Source organism: Mesitornis unicolor, unplaced genomic scaffold (assembly GCF_000695765.1).
Source record: "Mesitornis unicolor isolate BGI_N332 unplaced genomic scaffold, ASM69576v1 scaffold25336, whole genome shotgun sequence".
Classification (NCBI taxonomy): domain Eukaryota; kingdom Metazoa; phylum Chordata; class Aves; order Mesitornithiformes; family Mesitornithidae; genus Mesitornis; species Mesitornis unicolor.
In genome coordinates, this window is record NW_010190701.1 from 22,497 (window position 1) to 48,331 (window position 25,835).

A 25,835-nucleotide genomic window follows, 5' to 3' on the forward strand; every position below is an offset into this window, starting at 1 on the left:
CCAGGGGCAGTAGCCATGACCCTTTCCTAAAAGCTAGTTTAGTTTCCTTAGTACTGCAAAGTATGAGAAATCTTTTTGTGTGAGTGATCAGTTTCATTATCTCCTTTTTCAGGGCAAGTCCTTTATTTCTTTGTTAAAAATATATATACTTTTAATTTGGGGGATTTTGTTGTGTTGCTTTTTTTTAAGATGAGATGAACACAGCAGCATCTTGCAGGGAGAGACCTTTACAGCCTGAAATGCTGCAAAACCTCTTGCTGCTACATATTCAAATAAAATCTGTCCACTTTGAACATCCTAACAACCAAAATGCAAGAGGGGAATAAACACAAGAGTCTTGAGAGTGCCAGGAGCTTCTCCCTGCCCAGACCACAACCCAGCCCCAGCAAGGGAATGAAGAGGCCAGGGCTAGACCTGCCAGGGTGCAAATGTGGTTCTTCATGAGATAGATCTGCTAATGGTGCCTGCAGCCCAGGCTGGTGCGGAGATATCTGGCATTCAAGGGTGCACACAGCCCTTGGCAGCTCTTGCCCTGTGGAGGTGCTCAGCAACACTCTGTGTCTTCCTCTTCAGCTTAGCTGCATTTGCTCAGTGCTGAAATTAATTTATCAGGCACAGCAGGACATGGTTGGAAGAAGCAGAGGAAGGATCTGGCTGATCTCAGGCTTGTGGCAAAGAGTTGTTCAGACACCATCATGCAAGAAGCCACTTTCCAGAACCAGAGTCTGGGAAGAAGTATTTTGGAGAGCTCATCACATCTGGCTGAGGGAAGGACTGTGTTGATCATGGCTTAGATCCCTACTCAGGCTTTATCAGACACAAACTTGCTAAGCTTGCCAACTTAGCAGATTCATTGACTAAGACCTTGAAACATCATGTCTCTGTAACATAGCCCTCCCTACCCTACATGGCCTGAACTTCATTACTGGAGGTCTGGGTTCCCCTGTAGGCTTTTTTTAGGAACTCTGTGTCTGATTTAGAGACATCGCAGTTGGCCCACCCCAAAGGTTTCCTTCTTCAAGCGAAAAGCCTGTATATTCAGCTGATGTGCTGTCACTAGGCTGGCTACAACCAGAAAGCTTTGTGAAGCTTACCAAATGAATTGCCAGGATCTGTCTACAAACAGTTTATTCAGTTGAGGAAGCAGGACAAAAACAAAAGAAAAGAAGTCTTTGCTAGAGGGAAAATAATACCCATCACAGGCAGGTTTGCTGTCGTAATTGTTCTTTTTCATTTGTAAAACCTTAATTTCCCTTCCTAAAGACTTCTGGTTTTGGCATAGTTTCCAGTGACAAGGCCTATATTGTTATCTAGACCACAATCAGCCCTAAATTCATTTTTAAAGAGCTGTTTGGTTTGTTGATTTTTTTAGTAGACATTATGTTACATACTCTGGATGTCTTTGTCATATGTCATTTTCATATTTTTTAGGAGCACCTGAAAGCTTTTGACCGAGAAGTAAATGCATTTGTGGACTATATGTTTGGACCTCGAGGTAAGTTGCTCCACCTATAGCGTCTTAAGAAATACCAGATTGCCACTCAAAAATATTGTAATAAATAGAAGCAGTCACAATTTTTTGAATAGTGTCTCATTGAAAAATATGGACTAGGCGGAATCACAGTATTTGCAGGAACACAAATTATTATTATTGTAGGAAATCTATCAATATACTTCGTTTATAGAAAGCCAACAGATTTTTGTTATGACTGTTTGACATATTATTATCCATAATGCAAATTAAAACTAATTTTAGATTATACTGAAGGTGAAAGAAGAAGTGGAACTGGTTTGGGATTTTATTGAAACTTAAAAAAATATGACTAGATTTGAGAGTCCTTTGTTTCTAAGAATATCAAAGCATTTCAGTTTTACATCCTAATGTAGTTTTTTAAAAAATTGAAACCCTGGATTTTTCTGAAAGTGGAAGATCTGTTTTGGTACTGATTCTCCTTCATAATCCAGTTATTGTTTGGTCCAGCTACCTATAAAATAACCTAATTCAGAAGGATGCTCAGTGCAAAAGCAACAAAGTGCTTTTAGCACTCTGCAGGATCACACCCGAAATTTCATAAAACCAATAGATTGGGTGGGAGAACAAGTGCATCTTTCTATTTCCTATTGTTGATTTCTAGAACAGTTTGGATAAGAATAACTTGAATAACTGTAGCTTGGAGGTGCCCCATGCTTTGTAAGTAGTAGTAAAAAAACCAAAACCAACAAACCACCAAGCAAAACATCCAGCTGAAGTAGGAGTACAGAAAGAAAGAGAAAGGCTACAGCAAGGTGAGGATGGAGCATCAAAGTTAGACCTAAGAGAGCCAAGAAACTAGAGGAAAGGGGTAAGACAAGAGCTTAGCAGACAGAGTCTTCAGCAAGGATCCCTGTAAGGCTACCTTGCTGTTGATAGGGCTGGGACAGGACAGCTATCCTTGAGGAGAGACCTATGCTTATGTACTCTCATTTTGTTGCAATAATGTCCTCCAGGTCCCAGAAACAGTTCTTACTTAATTAGGAGGATGAGGGAAAGGAAGCTGTAGCATTCTTAAAACCATGGAACAGCTTGGGAGCTCTGACAGAAGTGATTAAAACAGAATAAGTGTAATGCATTACTTCTATAATAGTGCATTTTAACATTAACAAAGAAATATGAGTAAAAATACTACTATTTTTTTTTCAAATGGACATGATTTTGTTCTTCATTCTGCTTTCATCATTGGTCCAGAACAAATTGTTTGAAGGAACAAACTGTAGTCAATCTAGCACAGAATACTACACAAATCCCTCTGGGTTTTTAGAAAGCATTTTAGTTAAACAAGTGTTATCTGTTTTACTTGCCAAGTATATTACCACCCCTCTCCAGACATCAATGCTGAAGAGGTACATTGGTCTGTACCTCTTCACTATGATCTTTCATTTGAACTGGTGGTATAATGAGACAGTATCATACATTTCATTACTAACATAGCTCCCTGCAATGTGTTTATACACATATAAATAATTCATGATAAACAGCAAACAGGTTGAAATTGGATAGAATGATCCCACAAATGAAAATCTAATGAATTCTTGAGAACTTCCCCAAGTATCTAAAACCAACAAGCCATTCCTCTTCTTTCTCTCCAATTCTCATCCACAGTACACACTTCATTCAACAAAAAGATGGCTTACAAAGATAGACACCAGCGCTTTGTTCTTTTAAAATCAATCCCATATTTATGGTTTACATTCTAAGTAGTAAGTCCCAAATTATTGGTATGACTGTATTGGTCTTAGTCATCATTGCTGGTGTGGCTGAGGCCACAAAAAGAGATAGAAAGTCATGCACTAGTCCCTGGAGGCAATCTCTGCTCACATTTGTAGTACCAGGTTAACACAAGATGCAGCACTATGCTGCTAGAATAAGGGGCATACCATCAAAGATCTGAATTTGATTTGTATCTAGGCATATTTTGTGCCTTTGTTTACTGGAGTTGGCTGGACTCTATACACACATTTACCTCACTGCTTGCTTTTGAACTAGCAGACCAAGGCCTTTAGATCAGGGAACAGGAGCCAGGTACATGCGCATCGATTGTATCTCTTAATAAAAGGTGGTCTTACAATTTGGTATCGGTCAATATTATTTTGGATGGGAAGTTATCTAGGCTCAAGGCAAAATGAGAAAGAGTGAAATAGCTATGTTGTTCTGTAAGAGAGCATTTTTCCAGGGTCATCTTCATCTGCAGAGTACTGTTTGGTGTTACGCAAAATTAAGGAATATTGAATTGCAGGAGCTAAATCTATTTAAATTGGTTGGTTGTTTTATCTATGAAAGGAACAGCGGTAGTCATGAATAGATATATTTCAATAAAGTTATGATAAAGTAATAAGCATTCCTCCTCTCCTTAACTGATTACAAGCGGTAGCAAGCTATTGATACAAAATCATCTGCCCTCTGCACCTAAAAAGGTCTGAATCTACTCAGACACCAACTGGCCAAAGATCTACAGAAACTTGAATCAAAACGTATCTAACCTCACTGATAAAAGCCTGATACCTTTAAAGAGCCTGGGAGACCTGCCACTCATTTTAAAGGAGCCAAGATTTCACCGCAAGGGTCTGGCACATCGTGGCCAGTGATCGTGAATGATCTTATTCACGGAGCAATTGGAGCTTGTGGGGGCCTGCTCCTTCCCCTGCTGTAGTCCAGCGCTTTCACTCTGTGGCTTTATTCACTGCCTTGGTCTCAAATTTGGATGCTGTGTGGGTTCAACATTGTAAAAATAATCCTCTCTCCTATTGACAGTGTAGGTTTATAGTACTTAAACAAGGAGATTGAACCATCAGTCAAGAGAAATTCTTTTGATCTCTCGTTCTTTCAACAACTTTTTTTTAAAATACACTCTCTTTCCTCTCCCTTTGTGACAAACAAAACACTCCCTCTTCTTGTCATTCAGGGATAAGTGTAAATGGAAACAAAATAGTCACGTTCCTTGGCTGCCATTTATAAATCACTTTCTGCCAATAACCCTTAAAGGTACCAAGGCTGGAGTGGAAAATAATCAGTAAGGGTACATGTTTTAAAAAATTCACCTTGAAATGTAAATCTATAGAACTTAAAAATACTCAAAACACTGATCTGAACAAGCACATGAGTTCTGCTTTTGCATGGATCAGCCCACACGCTTGTGGCCACTCATAGGAGAGTGAAAACTTTCTGAGGGCATACTGGGGGAGCATTTAACACTCTTTAGTTTAATTTTTATTCTCATCTCTTCCAATTACTTTTCCTCTCTGAGCAAACAAGCTGATTTGTTATCTACTGATATCAGTTAGCCTTTGTGCAAGTAACTTTTATGTACCCAGTGTTGCAATCCTCAGATAAGGAGACCTTTAGATAGCAGCCTTGCTGATATGACTGCTTTCTACATCTTCATTTAGGATACCAACTAAATAAATTTAATCCGTATGCTTCTAAAACATACACTAGATCAACAAATATATGCAAAACCTTTAGCTGTCCTATGACTCCTGTGTCCTGTTTAAAGCCTGTATGGGAAGAGAACCTGTTTGGAGCACCCACAGGAGTAGAAACCCCTCAAAAACATCCATTCAGGCTTGTGAACCTTAAGAGGAAGTGGATTTTTAAGTCAAAACCAGAAGAGCACTGGACATCCACGCTAACTTAGGTCTGGTTGAAAGTCTTTCCTGCAAAAGAGCTTACATGCCATGTGGAGCCCAAATCCAACAGCTGAGTGTTACAGCCACTACAGTGGAAGCTTGGTGGGAAGATGAAGAAGACTGTAATGAGTAATAAAGTTGACCTGTTCATAAGCAGATTACTCTAACTCACATAAAAATATCACTTTAGGTATACATGTGTGTATATATTTCTGAGGAGAGCATAGTTGGAAAGAATACAGTAAAGCAAAATGATGATAGGTAATTGTTAAATGTTTGGGTGCATTTGGTTTGTGCATCATCCATTGCCAAGTTTTTTTTCCAGACTCAACACAGATAGAAAAATAGTATTGTTTTTTTCATGCATTGTGAATACCTTTTCTTCTGTTACAATTTTTAACATAAACTTGGTCTTTATGAAAAATAAACTAAGTAATTTAAAATAGTTCCTAAGAGGAGGAAAAACTACTGTAACCTGCACAGTATCTTCTCACTAACTTACTTCTTCACTTACTCTATAACTCACTAGAGACTTAGAGTAACCTTTTAGAAAACCTAGCCATCATACACCTTTTTTTTTTTCATAGATAAATGAAGATCATCGCTGTGGAAAATTGACTCTAAATTTTGCTCCATCTTGGGAAAAAAATAAAAAACCCAACCAAAAAAACCGCACACACCAAAAAACCCCAAAACAATGAAACCAAAACATACTCCTTTCACTTTTGACATCCAGTTGCTCATAGGACAAGGAAGCAGTGCCACCAGATTGGCATATAGGATTAGGCGTTGCTCATATACACTGAACTATCTGATTACTGCCAATGGGATTACTTGTGTGAATAAGGCAAGCAGGATTTGACCTTAATATTTCATTTCAGGACCAGGCAAGTGGGACAGAAACTATGAGAAAGCAAGCCCTTGCCTTACCAAATACATTTGGTAAACATCAAAGTAAACATTTGCCATTTGTTTTTCATATTTAATGCTTTTGAAAAATCCTCCCTTTGTATAAATGTCTTGTAGAAAATATTATATACCTTTAAACATATATGGTGAATGCAGAATTAAAATACTATATGAACTGGCAACTTGACATACATACTTTGTAGCTGCAAACTGTCATTGAGCAGATTAAAAGATGATTTAATTAAAAATTAAGTTAAATTATTAAATTAAGTAGGCATATAGGAATGTTTTCTTCTTTTCATTTTCTCTTTTCTGTTAAAATTAGGAGATTTAAATTATTAAGGAATTCCATGTAGTTTTCACCACACATTCTCTGAATTAGTATCCAGTTTTGGGTTGGTAAAAGCAATGGATAGAGCTCTTAATGTGAGCAGAGCATGGCAGACTCCCTCTCAGGCTTTTAGCAGACTTTTTGATGAAAAGATCTACCTTATTTTAGCAATACTTTATCGTAGCCTTTCTTAATGGCCTGCTGCATGTGTTTCTTTTCAGATACCAGGGTTAGAGGATGGTTCCTTTTGGACTCTTACCTTCCCACATTTTTCCTTACTGGAGCATACCTACTCTGCATATGGCTGGGCAACAAGTTCATGAAGGACAGGCCTCCCTTCTCTCTCAGGGCTCACCTCATCGTGTATAACCTTGGGATTACACTGCTTTCCTTGTACATGCTTATAGAGGTAAGTGTTCTTCAGTGCAGTGTGGCTGAGAAAGGTGAGCAATATACAGTGTTTACCAGAATTATCTTAACAACAGATAGTTTTGCTAGGAAATTTAACATCAATAGTTAAGTACATTTAAGATAAGAAAAGACACTTAGCAATTGGATAGTGAATTTTACCTTCTCAGCTTAGATCTCTCAATGATCCTTCCTGAGCTACAGTCCACTTCTGAGTACAGTTGGCTGCTATCAGGACAGCGTCTACAAGCATTAACTCGAACCTGCAGCAGTTCCTCAGCAATAACATGCCTACACCTCATTCTTCAGCACCCATGATTATGCCCACAGATTAAGTTTTAATTGTATGACTGCAAAAAGTCATTCCATAGGCAAATAGCCATGCTTAAATGTGAACAGATTTATAGATGTAAGTACTGATTTATTCATGGTATTGGCAATTGAATGTTATTCTTCTACTCTCCTGACTAAAGCTGGCTTCCATCACAGAGTCAGGCAGTAGAAACATTAAGTAAGAAACATGATAAAAACCTACCATTTCAGCCAAAAGCAAGTGCTCTGGGGACTTGAAGGCTGAATATGCTCACACAGGTTGTTTCCTGAATACTTAGTAGGAAGGAACATGCTCACAGAAATCAGGATCCATTCATAGCCAGAAAGGTGGCTTGAATGTATCTGGTGATTTTGCAGCAGCAAGGGACTCAAACAGTGCTCCTCAGCAAAGACACATGCATTTTCAGCTCCCCAATGGGGAGCAGAAGCCAAAAGTCACTATTTTGATATTATATGGGAGTTGGCCCATTCTCAGACTTGCAATAATTAGAGGTACTTTAATATTTAAGCCTTAACATCCATCACTTGCAGCCCTAAAAGACAAACACCACAAAGCAGTTTCTGCCTTGGCTTAAAAAGTGGCCCCAGATGTGAGAAGCCCTGGCGAAAGGATGTGCTTGATTTCATGGTGTGAGTTGCAGAGGCATGAGCTGACATTGCTGCCTTGCCTGCACAGCCTCACGGCATTTCTTGTTCCCTGGGCTCCCAGCCACAGCAGCAGCTTCCATGAAAAAAAACAAGGACCAACTTTTCTGTCAGTCAGAGAAGAAACTTTGCAGAAGCCAAACAGGATCCCAAAGATTTTCAGTTTTAAATTAAGTTGACCTAAACACCAGGTGACTGTTCTGATCAAAAGGCTGAAGAGCAGTTTAGGTTTGTGTCTTAGTGCAAAGGACTGATCGTGCACAGATCATACACAGAGCTTCGTCCTGGTCAAAGCTCCAGCTCGCTTCAGCAGTTGCTGCGGGTGTCTGAGAGTGCAGGATCAGACCCAGAGCAAAGAGAAAGCGAGCACAATTGCTGGAAGGTTTGGTGACTCCATACTGATTTTCCTCCTTGATGTAAATCAGCACTTTGATGTTCAAATCCCTGGTCTGCTTGAAGGTACAGAGATAACTGTCTTCAGTAGTAAGAATCAGCAAAAAATATTAACTGAATAGAAAACAAAAATAGTGCTCTATACCCCATGCAGACTGGTTTGGAGTGCCACAAGGAAATGAATACACAAAGAGAATTTCATCAGGTTTCACTTACCTGAATGAAGTTAAGTTGGATTTTGCAACCTTCATATCCTCATAGGAATTGTGTTCAGCCAGCTCACGCTCCCCTCACTGCCCTGTCCTTCCTGAGGATAAATTTGCTGCAGACGATCACTGAGTTGCATTAGTCCTTAGATTTGACCCTTTGGACCTTGATTCTGTAGCTGGAAGCTGCTGATTTATGTCTCCCAGACTGCAGCTAGGCACAGCTGGCAGTGGCTCATAGCTCCATATTCCACATTTGTCAGGAACCCAGGGGACATCATGACTGACCTACACTACCAGCTGTTTTACTGCAGATTTCTCTCTTAGTTCTGGACTGTCAGCCAGGCTGGTTTTACACTGTTACAAAACACTGTTCCATAATAGTGGCTCTGTATTTTTTGGTCTATTTGCCTGATCCTTATCACAGTTTCTCCTGTGAAGGAGTAGGGTGGAAGTTGAGACTTGCAGACCTGCCTGAAGTATCTTGCACATCCCCGCTGAAGGAAAACAGGCAGATGGGAAAGCAGAAATAACCTCCAGTACTGAATGCAGTTATGGTGGCTCAACATTTCAAAATGTCTAATCTCTGCAGCTTCTCTCTGGCCCTTATTCTCTGTCTTTTATGAACAGTAAGCTCTTTAAGGCAAGAGTTACCTATATTTAGAGCATCCTGCACAGTGGTTTCTTATGCAAATACAGTGGTTTCTTATGTAAACACAACTGATCCCTCCAGTGAGTACGATTCAGGATTAATCTCTAAAGATATCTATAACAGTTGTCTTATTCCTCTATCCTCCCACTGCACCTGAAACCCTCTGGTCTCTGCAATAGAGATAAATCACATAATAGTGAGCTCTATTATAGAGATAAACTACAAACACACACACACACACACACACACACACACACACACACACACTTGGTTATTTCCATTATTGTTCTTATCGCTTCTTGGTTTTGTTTATAAGGTGCCACACACCTTTTCTTGTGATAGCTCCAGAATGGAGTGAGTGCTTCTCATTCAAAAGAAAAATATCTCATTCAAAAGAAAGGGTGTATCTCCAAAGGCAGACTGTCCCACATGATGGCTTTAATGAGAAATGTGACAAAAGAGCTGATGGGGGTACCTGTGCTGCAATTCTTTGTCTCCTTACCTTTATCTCCTGACCTAGTTTCACCATCTCTTTACTACAGTCGATTTGTACAACCTCAAGGCATAAATACAAAGGTAATAGCAAGGATTCCTAAAATGGCTGGTTTTAAATCTCCAAGGACAGATTCCTCTTCTGAGCAAGAGCTCCCTGCACTGTGCCATAGGCATGAAGTAGCTGGGAGCCAATTTTAGCTCCATGAGCTTTGAGGTCATCCAATCTCTAAAATCCTTGGAGGAACTGCTCTGGGACTACACTAAGATGTGCCTTTAGCATAAGGTCAGATACACCGATTATCCCTGGAGGACAAGGTCTAAAGAAAAACAGCTCTTTCCAGCTGCCCTGATCCTACTATGATGTCTTAAAAGTTTTGTGTTGAGGAAGAGTTAGGTGCCTTTGAAGGCCTAGCAGAAAGGCAGTTTATTAGACTTTAATTTAGACTTCTTAGTTAGGCAAGTGGATCCTCTTGAAGCCAAAGGCACTTACCTCTTCCTATTCAATATAATGGAGAAGCACGGCAGTTTGTTATAGAGTGTGTTTTTTCCAAGTACCTGAAGCTTAGACACGAGTACTGTGCTTAATTTAGACAAGCTGTGAGTGCACTGCTGAGGGGCCAGAAGACAATTCCCTCCCCCCTCGCCACTGCAAGAGAAACCTGCATCAGAGGTTTTTTATTGTTTGCTTACTCTTCTGTACCATTAAATGTTTATAAGCCCAAATCAAGTTTACTGATCCTACAATTTCCAGTAACATTGCCAAAAATCTGCATAAAGAAAAACAACCATCACCTTTTTATTTTAACAAATGTCAAAACTTATAGCAATTTCACTGAATCAAAATATGTCTTTCCTCTACACAAATCTCTGCCTAAGATCCTAAAAGTGCCAACTACGAGCAGGAATTGAGCCTACTGTGAAAAGCAATCAGATCTTTGCATATTTTAATATTATTTCATGTGCAAGTTGACTCACAAATCACACTCCAGGGATGCAGCCTGAGGCACCAAAGGCCAAGGTTTTGAAGTTCACTGCAGGATAAAACTGTCACAACTCCAATGATAAATTAAAACTGGATACAAAGGAGACCAATGCTGATCTCTGAATTGTGAAATTACTCAGGTGAGAATACTCTCATTAGTAGGAAAAGTAGGAATGATCTTAGGCAGCTTTCCCCAGCAGTATCACTTCTGTACTATTTAAATTAAATCTCATCCAGTCATCAAGCTCTCACTCAAGTCCTTTTGTTGATGAGGCACTGAGAAAACCAGGACACTGTCACCATCTGGGTCAGATTAAAAAGGAGTTCTAGAGATATGTGTCATTAGCATAGGGGTGGCGTGATGTCTCAAGCTGCCTCTATCCCCAGGTAGCTTCACAGACTTACTACAAATCTTGTCTTGCAGATCCATAGGTGCCAAGATGGCATGAGGATTTCCAGGAGTACCTTAATTACTTTCTCTCTATCCTCTGATAGCAGGGAAAGGTCAGAAGCACAATGGTCACACATGGTCAGGACCACCAGACATCATTTTTAGTCCTACCCATTGCAACTGGGTTAACATCTCACAAACTGCTAGAAAGCCCTGTATAATGCCTGGATTTGGGATAACTGTGGGCAAAATGAAAGGAACAAACCCAACACAGAAGGAGCACTTCAATTCTGTTTTATTCCATCATTCTAAAGGCTGATGTGAGAAAAATTTGCTTCCTAATGGTGCACATGTTAAAAAGATAGAGCTTTAGTAGCAGAAATTCTAAGTAAAATTTTAATAGTTCAGGTGATGAGGAAAAGTAAAAGACATAGATGCTAGGTGCTTTGACTATCCTGGAATTTTGCTATAGAAATTAAACTTCAACATAATAATGCTTTCTCTTTTAAAAAAATGATTGTAAAAAATTAATTAGTACTTCATTAGTTGTCTTGAAGTTAGCAGATGTAAATTTAGCAGAGAAACAAGGAGTAATTCTAGGTCAGTGAGGTCACAGATTGCACTCTAAAGTGGTGAAATGTAAGGACAAAAGTAAATATTGTTTTGAGTAAGAACTTTGGCTAGATTTAGTTTCCCAGGTGTTCTTTGACCTTAATCAGGTAATTTGTTAGGAGAACTGAGGAGCTGACTTTGCTGTTCGCACCTGCAGTTATTCTAACTTGACATGGTATCCTCACTTCTCAGCTTTCGTCCTCCAAGTTCTCTGTATCTTTTCTACTGACCTTTCTGAGCTCTGCATTTAAGCAAAACATTTAGCCTGCTTATGAAAAAGTCAGTGCTCTGGATGTGACCTGCTCAATTCAAATAGATTTCAGTACAGCTTTAATGGAAATCAAGAGTACAATTTTATATTATGAAGTTTTTTTCACATGTACAAATCTTCTGATACAACCACTGGTACTGCGAAGTAATATATAGATGCTATTCAGAATAAGACACTTACACAGAATCACAGAATCACAGAACGTTAGGGACCTCAAAAGATCATCTAGTCCAATCCCCCTGCCGGAGCAGGAACACCTAGATGAGGTTGCACAGGAAGGCGTCCAGGCGGGTTTTGAATGTCTCCAGAGAAGGAGACTCCACAACCTCTCTGGGCAGGCTGTTCCAGTGCTCTGTCACCCTCACTGAGAAGAAGTTTCTTCTCAAATTTAAGTGGAACCTCCTGTGTTCCAGCTTGTGTCTATTACCTCTTGTCTTATCATTGTTTGTCACCGAGAAGAGCCTGGCTCCATCCTCGTGACACTCACCCTTTAAATATTGATAAACATGAATGAGGTCTCCCGTCAGTCTCCTCTTCTGCAAACTAAAGAGACCCAGCTCCCTCAGCTGCTCCTCATAAGGGAGATGCTCCACTCCCTTGATCATCTTTGTAGCCCTACGCTGGACTCTCTCCAGCAGTTCCCTGTCCTTCTTGAACTGAGGGGCCCAGAACTGGACACAATATTCCAGATGCGGTCTCACCAGGGCAGAGTAGAGGGGGAGGAGAACCTCTCTCGACCTACTAACCACCCCCCTCCTGATACATCCCAGGATGCCATTGGCCTTCTTGGCCACTTGGCCACTTAATCAAAGACTGATGAAAAATAAGCCTGTAAGGGATTTGGTTTTAGCCTATTTCACAATCCTAGACAACAGCACCACAAAAGAATCAACATTCATAAGTTCAAGTAATTTTGAAGTCATTAGTTCACTAATCCTTCTAGCAGTCGCCCATTTACTTAAGGCATATTAAATGGAACTGGCTAGGAGTTTCTCAACAACATGGCTTTACATTTGAAAGAGTTTTTGTTGATAGAAAAAAAAAATCAGACATTTATCAAAACTATGAACTTTCTGACCTCAAAATAAGAATAAAGCATGGGACTAGTTAGGATGTCCAGGCAGGGTGAGAGACACAGCATGGAGCCCAGCTGTACATATTGCATGTCAGAATAGCAAAGCCCAGTCAGTGTATTACAGAATTAGCCAATCTTCTTTTGGGGCCACTATGCATGTAATTGTTGGACCTCTAACTAGACCCACAGAGAGACAGAGAACCTTACCAAAGAGTAGCCCAAAGCATGATCTTTCCGTTTCTGTCCACATGAGAAAAAAATATCTTGGCTTCAATCTTGTGGGGTGTTTCCTTTTTAGCACCCATTTCTTGTTTGGCACAACACTGTAAGTAACACTACATTTGGGGAAACTGATGCACTGATCAAGTGGCAGGGGTCAGATAAGGCTCCTGGAATCCTCCAGTCCTGGGCTGAACAATCTAGCCCATGCTGCTTTCCTCTGAGACTTATGGTCTTGCCAGACTACAGCTTGTTTGGGATCTCCAGATCACAAGAGGAGCAATCTGGAAGCACAGTCTGTTCTGCATCTCAGCTATCCATTTAAAATCTGGGCTTACACCACAATTCTTGGAGACTTATCCAAAAATAGCCTATATAGAAAGATATTCTTCAAACACCATTCACAGATTATTTTACTATGGAATGTCCTAGCCAGAAAACCCATCTGAAAGCTTTTTAGGTATTGTTTAAGGTTGTTTAAATAATAAATCAAGGATTATTAATGGTACTTTCCTCTATTCATCTGCTTATTACATAAAAGCCTCAGTAGCATTGCAGAATGCCTTCGTTCCAGCCTCCTGGGGACAGAAAGACAATTCAGATGCAGCATGCTTTTGGAATTGATCCATGTTACAGTCAAGGAGCTGATTTCTCCTTTCAGAACTGGAAAAGAAAAGTTAGGTGAGATGATGGAAACCTAGCCTCTGTTTTTAGACACTGATAATCTTCTGAGGCATTTCATTCTAAAATTCAGTTAAAATAAAAAATACAAAGAAAACAAAGTAATTTCTCTCTCCTTCATAAGACACTGACCTGAGCCTTCGGTTAGACTCCTTTTCCTTGGAAACTGACCTGCTTCTAACTGCTTTAGGATTATGTTGTCAAAGTCTAGAGATCTAACAGGGAGGTGCTATTCACAAGGACTAACAAAAGCCTCCCTCAGCCAAAGGAAATAGGTGATTCACAGCTCTGCAAGGTAGACATTTCTTTCCACTATATAGATTAGGCCCTTAGTATAGCAAGACCTCCATTGCTTGAGGAAAGTTATCAGATCAAGATGTTTTCATCAACCTGAAGGCTGGAGTTCCACATAAAACATCATATACAGAATGATGGGGCTTTGAGCAGCCTGGTCTGGTGGGAGGTGTCCCTGTCCATGGCAGGGGGGTTGGTCTGGATGATCTTTAAGATCCCTTCCAATCCAAACCATTCTGTGATTTTATGATAAGGGGCTTCTTCCTTCATTTTTTCTACAAGAAAGACACTAGTGCTCATTATAGAATCATAAAATATCTCAAGTTGGAAGCTATCCATAAGGATCATTCAGTCCAACTCTATGCTCCTTGCAGGATTACCTAAAATTAAACCATATGACTAGGAGTGTCATACAGACCTCCCACTCTGAACTTTTCAGAGGAAATCCAGTTATTTGAATACTAATTCCAATATTTGTTTTTTGCCTCCCTTCTGAACTGTTTCACAGATACCATGGTGTTTCAGGAGCTTATTTAGGATGTCTCTGATAACGAAAAATCAAGGCAGATCGATCTGGAGATTACCATCATTAACCAGAAATTAAAGGGGATCCTTCTGGAGGGTAAAGCGGTATCTACAAAACTTTGCTAAACTGTTGATTTTGGAATTCTAACTAGGAGCTCAACACTCGGTGAAAATATATAGTAAATGGAGAGATAAATACTAGCATAAATAAATGAACTAAAGTATTAGCAGGGTGGGTGTGGTGAGAAAGGTCTGTTCATTTCCCTGAGATTACAAACACCACCCATATCTCCAGGTAAACTGAAAATATCCCAAAGGCCATACAAGCCTTGCTTATATTCCAGGTGCTGGTGCCTCACCCTCTGACTTTCTCCTATCCTAGGACAAGGAGGAATACTTTGCTGCCTCCAGACATTTTCTTTCTGAGAAAGCCCAACATGCATGGAGCTTTTACCACAGCTCAAAGAGCACAGAGAAACTGCAGTCAGTAGAAATAGGAATATCCATGCAGAAAAATCACATAACTTTCCTTTCTGGCCTACCTGTAGGGAACAGATGCAGAAACAAGCTATACCTGTGAGATTTGAAGCTGGAAGCTTGAAATGAGCAGGGCATAGGCCTCTGGGCCCAGGCTGTTGGTGCTTTTTCTGCTACTCAGCAAGGTGAGAGGCTTTGACATCTTCTGCTTCCTTCCACACTGAGACTTCTTACAAAGGAACTAGCTCCTATTCCTGAATAATGTAATTTGCTATTAAAGAAAAAAAAAAAGAAGAAAGATTTAGAAGGCAGCAGTGAGGCAACTGCTGCAAATCCTTGCACTCTTTCACCTCTACCAGATAAGTAAAGGTCATTCGTTGGTGTAACAACTGAAATCTGTTAAGAACATTAGAGCAACGGCAAAATATGAAAATTCAACTGACAGGATGTTGCTACTTAGTACAAATTTTTTTCACGAGGCAGCATTTCCCTCTTTACGTGATCTGTTTTTCTAAATAGCTTCAAACAATGCATGTATTAATATTATTTTCAAGATTGGTTGCCAAGAATGCAAAGCATTCAAAGAATTGTTTTCTGGAGAGAAAGAATTGGCAGTTTCAGAGAGAGGGTACTTCTCATCTCTTTAATACATCCTGCCCTTGCACCATCTCTTCGTGATTAACAGTACCAGCAGCTTTGCAGACTCTTGAGAGTGCACAGTTTGTGAAAGGGAACATAACTGAAACAGTAGAAGTAGTGTATGAGTTTGGTATCAGAGAAAAAGGGATCCAGTAACCAAATGTCTTGTGTCAGGGTATCAGCTTCTGTTCCAGATGTGCAGCTGTCTCATTTAGTACCACTGGGTAAGCTGCTTAATTTCCAGATCATCAATAGTCAACGTAAAAGTCATGGCCTAACACCACCAGGATGCCCCCAAAAGTAGTCTCTGTCTTCCAAGTTTCCCCACTAATTTTTTATTATGAAATTAATCAGATAAGTTGAAAATTATCTTGCAAAGTGGAACAATCAAAACTCAAAGTAGATTCTCCTCTTCTCCCTAAAGGAGAAATTTTGAGCTATGGAAAAGCTGACATGAAAGAGCAAGATAAGGCCAACAAAACAAATTGCCACTCTAAGCTGGTGGCTCTTGAAACACAGACAAAAGCCAGAAGGAACTCTTCTGTCAAGTCAAACAATTGGGGAATAGGCACACAGTGTGATCTGCAAATCTGGATTTTACAAAATCATGGAAGAATGAACAAAAGAAGAAATGAAAGAAAACCCTGCAGTCAAAGAGAGTGATGTTCTTACCCCAAAGCTTGCTCTCAATTTGCATGCCAACCAATTGAGAAAAGTTGCAGGTTTCTCAAATGCCAAGTTAAAAATTTGTGATGTTGAAAAGAAATAATTGGTTGTTTTATTTCTGAGCCTTTGAGGGTTTTCTCATCTCATTTTCCAGCATAAGAGCTATGAACAGAATCCTTGAAAAACGTGGCGATATAACTGAGCAGGCCAGGTAAATATAGCACCAGCAGGAAAGTTTCCAAACCTGTAGCACACAAAACACAAGACAAATAAGAAATATATTTTTTAAAAATCAGTCTGTTGTAATTATATACAAATCAGAACATTTGTGAAAAGACTAATGAATAGATTTAAAATACCTTTTTTTTTCTAGCCAACTTCTGTGAACTAACATTTCACCTACTGTAGCAGAGGGCTTTATGAAGTTAGGTATCTTCAGCACAGCAAAAAAATGTTTGTTATTAAGAGAAGAGAAAAAAGACTGAAAGAGTAAAGTGTGTCTGCCATTGGATTCTGAAAAAAACAAATTCCCAAAGATGCATTAAAAGAGAAATGAAAAAGTTTCACCAATTTAAGCATAGGAAGGATATGAATGTACAGATATAGAATACAATAGAATCCATCAGGTAAAATTATTTTCATTTTGTTCTAAGACTAATTATTAAAATTACATCTTTCTCATAAGATAAAATTGTTTAAGAGCTGTAGATAAAACACATTATAGGCACATCATATCATAGACCTAAGTTACAAATCAGCATGTAAAATATTAATATAACAAACCCCAAACTTTATCTCTTAACAAAAAATAGAGTGCATTTGCAGTTTATAGTTTCACAGTAAAATCTGATGAAAGGGTCCTCCCTAGTCTGTGACATTGCCTTGTACAAGAAGGGAAAAAATCAGTTGCCTCTCCTTCATTTGTTTTTAGGGTTTTGAGGTTTTGTGGTTCATTATTTCTCTCCCTGCAATCACAGGGACTAGAGATGGTCCCACTACCACTAGTTCCAACCAATGAAGCCAATGAGGATTTCATTATAATTGATTGAGAAAAATAAAATAGCAATGTTCAATTTGGCCCCAAAAACCACTTCTTACACATTCAAGACTAAGGAAGACCTTTTTAAAATCAATGGACCCTGCATTTACAGACAACAAATTACGCTCCCTATTCCAAAAGGGCTAATGAATGCTTTAGGTGGTCATCACTACATAAACAATTCACATCAAAAGCCACCACATGGCTTGCCAGAAACCTTCCACTCCATCACGGTGTGGTAGCCTGACATTTCAATACTTTGCCTGCTTCTCGGTATGACACACACTAAATCTAGGAAATTCCTTGTGTGTCTGTTCATTTCTCTATTCAGCACTGCACTCTCTCTTTTGCTTCCTTCTGCATTTAAGAGTGTGGGATAAAGAGACATATGTATGAAGTTGGGAAATATTTCTCCCATTGCGCTACTTTGGATTTGCCTTCTGTTTGCTACCTTGGCATTGGGGAATTCTTCTCAAGGACTGTTTTGTACAAGCAGCTGTGTTAAGCTCTCTTGACACTGCTTCAGGGTAGAGATACAATACTAATGTGTGAGCTCTGGGGCGAGGATCACTGCACTAAGTAACAAGAGATTTCCATGGATGCCTCAAAGACTGTAAAGCCAGAGAAATTTAAAAGTTACATCATTTCAGTGTATATCCCCAACACAACCTGATGCCTTTCCCATTTCAAAATAGAAGATCTTAGCAAGTTCTCCAATTTAAGAGCATCAGTTTACGGAAGGAATGGGAACCTACCATACTTCCATTCTGCTTCTTTCAATAACAGCAGAACAACCAGAGGGGTAAAACTTGCTACATCTGTTCGTAAACATAATTGCGGTGTTTTCTGTTCCAGCTCATCCTTGCCACATGGGAAGGAGGATACAACTTGCAGTGCCAGAATCTCCACGACGCAGGGGAGGCCGACATCCGGGTGAGAGACAGCAACAGCTCAGTCCCCAGCATCCACGGCAGTCCCGCCCTCCACATCCCTAGTGCAATGCTTCTGTGTTCACGGCAGCTAGAAGGGTGTTAACAATGACATCTTTAAACATGAGAGCTTTAATCAACTTGCATAGCAGTTGGTAGCAAACAAGAAGTTTTACCTTTCTGATTCAATGCAGATGCATCCTTTCTGTAGAAAGCACAACAGGGAATATTTTGAAAAGCCATAGACCAAGATCTGTGATCCAAACAGTGTTGTCCAAGTATTACAATAGAGAACATGGATTATTTAAGAAATTGGGAGAAAAATCAGTCATCTAAAATGTAACACTTGTTAGGATCTAACTTGAAACTGATTTAAGCCCAACTTAAGACTTTGAAAAACTGCAGAGACAGACACGTGCTGGCTTGGCTCATCTCTAGTTTCAACCTTTATTTCTGCACCACAGCAATTCCATATATTAACACTGTGTCATCCCCCACATCAGGATTGCTTTCCAGATAACATTAGAGTTCAAGGGCAGAAAGACTGGTCAATTAAATACCTTTTCCCATCAACAAGATATCTTTCCCCATTCTGTTTTATCTAACTGTCTTTGGCTGTCCTGGGACATATCCTGAGCTCTGATCAAGTGTCTTCAACTCTAGAAGAAGGTCTGCTCCATTGTTTTGAATGTCAAATTTGGAGTACTGCTGCCAGCAAAATGTGTTCAGTGCCAGGAGATACACCACACCATAAAAAGAAAAGATAGCAAACCCACAAAAATTGCCACAAAACTGTATCAATTGTAGAACAATTAGAAAACCTTTCTTGTAAGTTTATATTTCTTAAATTATATTTAGATAATTAAATATTTATACAAACGCATTAACAATGATGCGATTCATTTGAAAGGGAAGTAAAATTGAAGCCAGAGTTTGTGCTTCTCCTTCAATAGGACGTTAATGCCTTTTGGGAAGTTGCATGCCTAGGGACTGAAGGAGTACAGCAATATTTAAGCCTTTTTGTGGACAGATATTGATCTCCTGCTCCTTTGTTCTTGCTTGTACAGGTAGCCAAGGTGCTGTGGTGGTATTATTTTTCCAAAGTAATTGAATTCATGGACACTATCTTCTTTGTACTGAGAAAGAAAACCAGCCAGATCACCTTCCTCCATGTGTATCACCATGCCACTATGTTCAACATTTGGTGGTGTGTTCTGAACTGGATACCTTGTGGGCAAAGTAAGTCTCTGTTCGTTTCATCACCTGGGGTATAAGTCACCTGCTGCTGGAGGGGCATCATATCACCATGCAAAGCAAGTTTGTCACTCTGCCATATGACAGCACCTTTAAGGTTCATAACCTTTCAGAACTGCTGAACATCTGCAGGCTACAGTAAAATTAAAAGTACAGTTAGAAGTTCAGGCCAAAAATAACTGAGTGTTAAGTCATAGATTTTCCACTTGGCTGCCACAATCTCTTGTATTTACTGCTCTTCAAACCACTTTTAGGCAGGATAACACTACTGAGTAGTACACAAGAGTGACCACATACAAGATTTGCTCCAAAAGCAGATGTAGGAGGAAATAATGACAAATGAACTCAGAAACATTTTTACAAGTTTGACTCCTGTATGCATCAATCTGACATTCTGCTTTAAAAAGATAATTTACTTGTATAATTGCTAATTACAGAATCACAGAATATTAGGAGTTGGAAGGGACCTCCAAAGATCATCCAGTCCAACCCCCCTGCCAGAGCAGAATCACCTAGACTAGGTCACACAGGAACACAAAAACATTCACCATAACTCTCTGTGCTCAGCCATCCAGCCAGTTTTTAACCCAGCAAAATGTATGTTTGTCCAAGCCATGCCCAGACAGCTTCTCCAGAAGGATGCTGTGGGAGAATGGTATTAAAATAACAGTTCAAGTTTGTCTTGTTTTAAATGAGAATGCATCTCATTCAAGTAGTAGAACTACCGGACAGCCAGAACCGATTGATATGGTCTTACATTTCACATTGAAATAGCAGAAGCAGCAGCATCATTTGCTTTATTCTATTTTGGGTTCAATATATTTCACAATAGAAATCTCTAAACAACTTGGCTCTTAGGAGGATATTATAATTGTCATCATCTCCTCTGTTGAGGTGGGGAAGATGTACAGTGACACAGGCTGGTCCTTTGGTATTTGTATTCCAAGTCCAAGCAGCAGAGAACTACTGCAGGTGTCTGACAACATGCATGCTTTTCCAGGGCATCATACATCCAGAGGGAGGCTTCCTGTGACACTTATCAGAGTTGAGGAAAAAAAAAATCCGTTTTCTTACATTGAGCTAGTAAAGGGAGTCACCTCAGTCCACTGTAATATTTTGTAAAGCAACTTGTTGCAGGCATTTTTTGAAACAAAAAGAAAAGAAATCACCTTTGTTGTCACTTGTTATGGACAGCACAAAATCGAAGTAAATCACTGTTATAGATAGAAGCAGAGATCAAGGATTTCATGGCAGTTAGGAGCTATTTCTACAGAGGCGTAAACAATTTAGTGGGCGTTCGTGTTTTCTATTGTGTCAGAACAGATTCCCTACATGTTGCACTAGCTTTGCTCTACTATAATAAACAGAGTGAAAAAAGCAATAGATAAGTAATTATTCAGTAATTAAGTAATTAATCAATTTAAAAATCTAAACAATTGGTGAGACCATCTTGTAGTTGTCAAGCACTGCCATCAAATACGTGAGCATACAGCAGGTAAAAGCAGTGCTGCTGCTTCTCAGTAGTATGAAAGGTACAGAGGGTAATTCATTTGCTCTAGAATTAGTATTTATTAAGTATAGCTATTTAGAGTGACATGGTATTATCTGGGGTGAAATTCTGGAAATTTGCATCTAGCAGAAGAATCACTGAAGAAAATGAGAGTGGTGCTCACAGTCACACGAGGTTAGTTTAATTCAGAGTAAAGCCCTTGCTACTGCTTCAAGGAGCAGATCAGGTGTCTCCCAGGGAGCTAAGATACGGTATCAGCAGCGTCTAAAGCTTACAGCAATAATGGAGACACATTTGGGAGGAGAACAAGAGCAATAACCTGTAAACTACAGAATAGAAAAATAAAGTGGAGAAAATGAAAAATACATGATGAAAACACAATATTCAGCATGAAAAAAACCCAGTTTGTCTGTACCTAGAACAGCATCTTTTCACGTAAGGAATGTCTTTAGCAAAGGATAGGCACAGAGGGAAGTCCTATCATATGCAGGAAACATTGCCAACAGTATTATCTTCTCTCACTTTTTAGTGGTTAGTATATACAACGTTTCTCTGGTTGGATTTTTATAGGTTTCTTTGGACCCACTTTGAATAGCTTTATCCACGTGCTCATGTATTCTTATTATGGACTGTCAGTCATCCCTTCTATGCGCAAGTATCTGTGGTGGAAGAAATACCTCACTCAGGCACAATTGGTATGTATCTATTGTAACCTCATTTTTAATTACCAGAAATCCTTCAAAATGCCAGAGAGGACAAAATGAATGATAGATAAATATTGTCATTTGCAGAGTTAAGCCAGTTAGAATTAAAATATAACAAAGCTATCACACAGAATAAGTCACTAGTACAGCTTGGTATAACTTAATAAAGAAAATGATGCTCAGACATATTTTCCACAATACAGCAGAAACTCTGCAGTCCATAAATCTCCATTATTTTTGATCTCTTGTGTAGAAAATGGACACTGCTTAATCATGGCAAATAGACAGATTAAAAAAATTACAAAAACTGACAGGGCCAGCTCCAACATGGACCCACCACTGGCCAAAGCTGAGCCCATCAACAAAGTGGAGGGCACTTCTGTGATATCATATGATAAAGTGTAAAAAATGCTGCAGAGCAGCTGTGAGAAAAGAGTGAGAAAGGGAGAGAAACAACCCTACAGACCTCTGACAAGGTCAGAGCAGAAGGAGGGGAAGAGGGGCAGAGATTCCCCTGCAGCCCCTGGAGAAGACCACAGTCAGGCAGGCTATGCCCCTGCAGCCCATGGAAGATCACAGTGAAGTAGATATCCACGCTGCAGCCCACAGAAGACCCCACACAGAATCAGTCTCCTGGCAGAACCTGTGAGGGACCCACACTGGAGCAGTCTGTCTCTGTAGGACTGCACCCCGTGGAAAAAACCCACATTAGAGCAGGTCATGGATGACTATCTCCTGTGGGAGGAGCCCCTCTCTAGAGCAGAAGAAGAGTGTGAGGAGGAAGAAGCAGCAGATCCAAAGCAATGTGGACTGACTGCAGTCCCCACTCCCCTGCACCACTTGGGAGAAGGAAGTAGAAGAGTCAGAAGTGAAGTTGAGCCTGTGAAGAAACAGGGGCTTAGGGGAAGGTGGTTTTGGCTTATTGGTTTAGGTTTATTCCTCACTATCCTCCTCATTATTATTAATTGGCAATAAACTAAATTAATCTTCCTGAAGTCAAGTCTGTGTTGTCTGTGACAGTAAATGTTATCAATTACCCTCCCTGGCCTTATCTCAAACCACAAAGTTTTTCATCTTGTTTTCTCTTCCTACTCCACTGAAGAGAGGAAGTGAGAAAGCAGCTGGGTGGGCACCTTGCAGCCAACCAAGGTTAACCCACCACACCATGGTCCAGCTATAAAATGCAAAATTATGTAAGCAAATTCTTAGACAAGACAGAGGTTGTCTGAATTCCAGAAGTCCACTCCAGCAGTTGTTACACCTGAAGAGGTGAGCTACATCAATAGCTTCTACCAACAAGATAAGGCTTGATGTGGAATAAAGTTTCTTTCTCTCTTGTGTGGTTTTTTTTTGTTTTTGTTTGGTTTTGCTTTTGCTTTTGTTTTTGTTTTTGTTTTAAACTTTTAGGGCCCTTTCATATTATTCGGGAGTTCAGCTGTTTGCAGTGAGCTTAAAAACACCTGTGTAGAAATGTTTAGCAAAAGCTTCTTTTCTCTGAGCTGAGACAATCCCTGCAGTTGAAACTCATTGCTCTGCTGGAAATGCACCCCAGCACACTGGACCAAGGGTGACCTCAGTGGAGTGGGAAAAATCAGATGCACCAGTGTGGGCTGTGGTTAGCAGTCCTAAATACAGCCAGCCTTCTGCAATTTCTTCTTTAGCTCATTTTTGCTTCATTTGTCGCCTTGTCATCTTAACTCCGTTAATGCAAACGCCAGCATACTTGAACTTCTCTTCGGGCCTAGGAGATTTCCACATTCAGTTCAGACTTCTGAAGCTATTGCCTTGAGTCTTCAGAGTTATCTTGAGTTTCTGACCAGTAATAAAATTGTAGCTGGCACGACATGGTCTGGAAGTTAGAACAACCTCTATTAAAATAAAAGAGCTTTCATTTTGCCAACTAGGCCTATAAATCCATATTTTTACAAGTCTCTGATCCCTTAGGTTTTTTATAATTTCATAAGAGTGCTGTTTTAACTTAACCCTCACAATACATTCACAGGTTCAGAAAGGGATATTTTTCAAAAGTACTTAGACTTTTAAAGAGCAGAACTAGGTGACATTGTTATATCTGATTTAGCTTGCACTGACACTTTCTCAGCAAATATTCATGCAAGATCTTTCCTCCCTAGATCCAGTTTCTGCTCACTATTGTGCACACACTTAGCGCAGCTGTGAAGCCATGTGGATTTCCATTTGGCTGCCTCATGTTCCAGTCCTCCTACATGGCCACACTGGTCATTCTCTTCGTAAACTTCTATGTTAAGGTAAACAGTCTTCCAACAGCATTCTGACAAGGGTGGGGGGAAAAAACAAAATAACTTTTTGGTTCATCAGCAGTCTTGATGAACTCATGTGTAGAACAAGTATTAGTGCTTAAAATATGTTTGTATTAAAATATACATGTCAGTTAAGAATTATAGATGAGTAATGTCTGCAAGAGACAGTTATTCAGTAATTTTGACCTCCTCATTGCAGCTCAGCTCTTCTGCACTAGTATATCAGTCAGATACCACATTCAGAACTTAAAAGGCCTGAATTTGTTCTGTTGGGCAAATTTTTGAGTCTTCCTCCCTCTCCTTGGAAAAAAGAAACAGGCAGCTCTGCCTCTGCAGTGTTTATTTCAACCTTTTTTTGCAAGGACTGCTCCAGCCTGCCTGCAAACATAAAGCTTCTAGTGAAAAAGGCTTAAAAATCTCTTTTGACACCAAGAAGTATTACAGTAATACTAGTAAAGTAATATCACCCTTGGAAGTAACAATAATACAGTTCCCTTAATGCAGTCTGAAACAAATACGTACATCTGCCTCAACAAACACCAGAAACCTCCATTTTACAGTCAACCATAAATAGTGTTTGGGGGGCACTAAATAAATGTAAGTATTTACTTTGGATTTTGCTTTCACAGACATACAGGAAAGCACCTTCAAGAACAGCTACAAAGGAAACCCATATCACAGCAGAAATCAAGAATGGTTTCCATAAGGACTACTTTGCTGCTGCCAATGGATTCCTGAACAATAAGAAAGCACAATAAGTATAATATTTCCTATGTTTTTTTCCAAGAAGAAAAAAGACTGAATTACAAGCTTTAGCTTAAGACCTATTTGATTACATTTATCAGTTCTTTGTACCAGACACTTATTAATGTACTGCTATTTAGGTTTTAACAAAACAAACAGAATTACTTGTCCTGTCAAAGATCACCATTGGAACAAGAAGGCCAAGATCTTTCTCATATGAAAAAGAAAATCTTTCTGATCTCCAATGCTGACACAAAAACGCCTTATAATACACTTGATGGATAAATCCATCAATGCCTTCAAAAGGTTGGAACTCTGTTCAGACTAATGAGCTGAACACTGTGCACATGAGAGACAAGATTTCACAGTGCACCCAACACACTCAGCTAAACTGTGGCCAAGGTCAGAAAAAGGAAGGAGGGGGTAAGAGAGCCATACCTTTTCCATCACTATACCCCTCTCTGCTTCTTCCCAGCAACTCCCCAAACACATTACCTTCTGTGGACACCAGTGAGATGCAGCCATCCTTTTTGTCACTTGGGAGCCCTGAGGAAGGACATAACAGAGCAGGGCCCAGGTGCTCACTCACTTGATGTATGTGCAACCTGACTCAGACACCACGAAGGCTGTCAGGAGCTTGCTACTTCAGGGAGCTGGGGCTGCCCGGTATGGTATTTAGAATACATTATATTACATGATTACATGGGGTTTTGAGCTCTACTTAGAGCAAAACAAGATACTTTGGATGTGCTAAACTAATAGGACTTCTGACTAACTAAATTTTCAAAGAAACGGGAGCTCAGCAACTTAATGAAGATAAATCCTTTGAGTATAAATGCACACAAAGTTAATCCTATACAAACACTGCTAATTTGAAGCAAACTGACATGCCAAACATTAATAGACTGGAAGATGCAGGAAAAAAAAGCAAATATAAGCAAATTCAGCAATGGGCAATGTACATTATATAGGAATTTCTGTGCTAGGTTGGTCTTATTCAGACTGGTCT

At 39.7% G+C, this 25,835-nt stretch overlaps 1 protein-coding gene across 1 annotated transcript; it reads left to right on the plus strand.

Moving 5' to 3' along the window:
* Positions 1–1,436: 1,436 nt before the first annotated feature.
* Positions 1,437–24,877, plus strand: ELOVL2 (ELOVL fatty acid elongase 2). Its single transcript, XM_010186489.1, has 7 exons — positions 1,437–1,495; positions 6,625–6,812; positions 18,262–18,339; positions 19,403–19,574; positions 21,670–21,794; positions 23,936–24,070; positions 24,712–24,877. Exons 1-7 carry the CDS (start codon positions 1,480–1,482, stop codon positions 24,838–24,840), a joined length of 843 nt encoding a protein of 280 aa, XP_010184791.1. The 5' UTR covers positions 1,437–1,479; the 3' UTR covers positions 24,841–24,877.
* Positions 24,878–25,835: the final 958 nt, after the last annotated feature.

Coding starts and splice junctions, on each gene's coding strand:
- ELOVL2 (XM_010186489.1), top strand. Junction 18,340..19,402: donor CAGGGGAGGCCGACATCCGG/GTGAGAGACAGC, acceptor TTGCTTGTACAG/GTAGCCAAGGTGCTGTGGTG. Junction 19,575..21,669: donor CTGGATACCTTGTGGGCAAA/GTAAGTCTCTGT, acceptor GGATTTTTATAG/GTTTCTTTGGACCCACTTTG.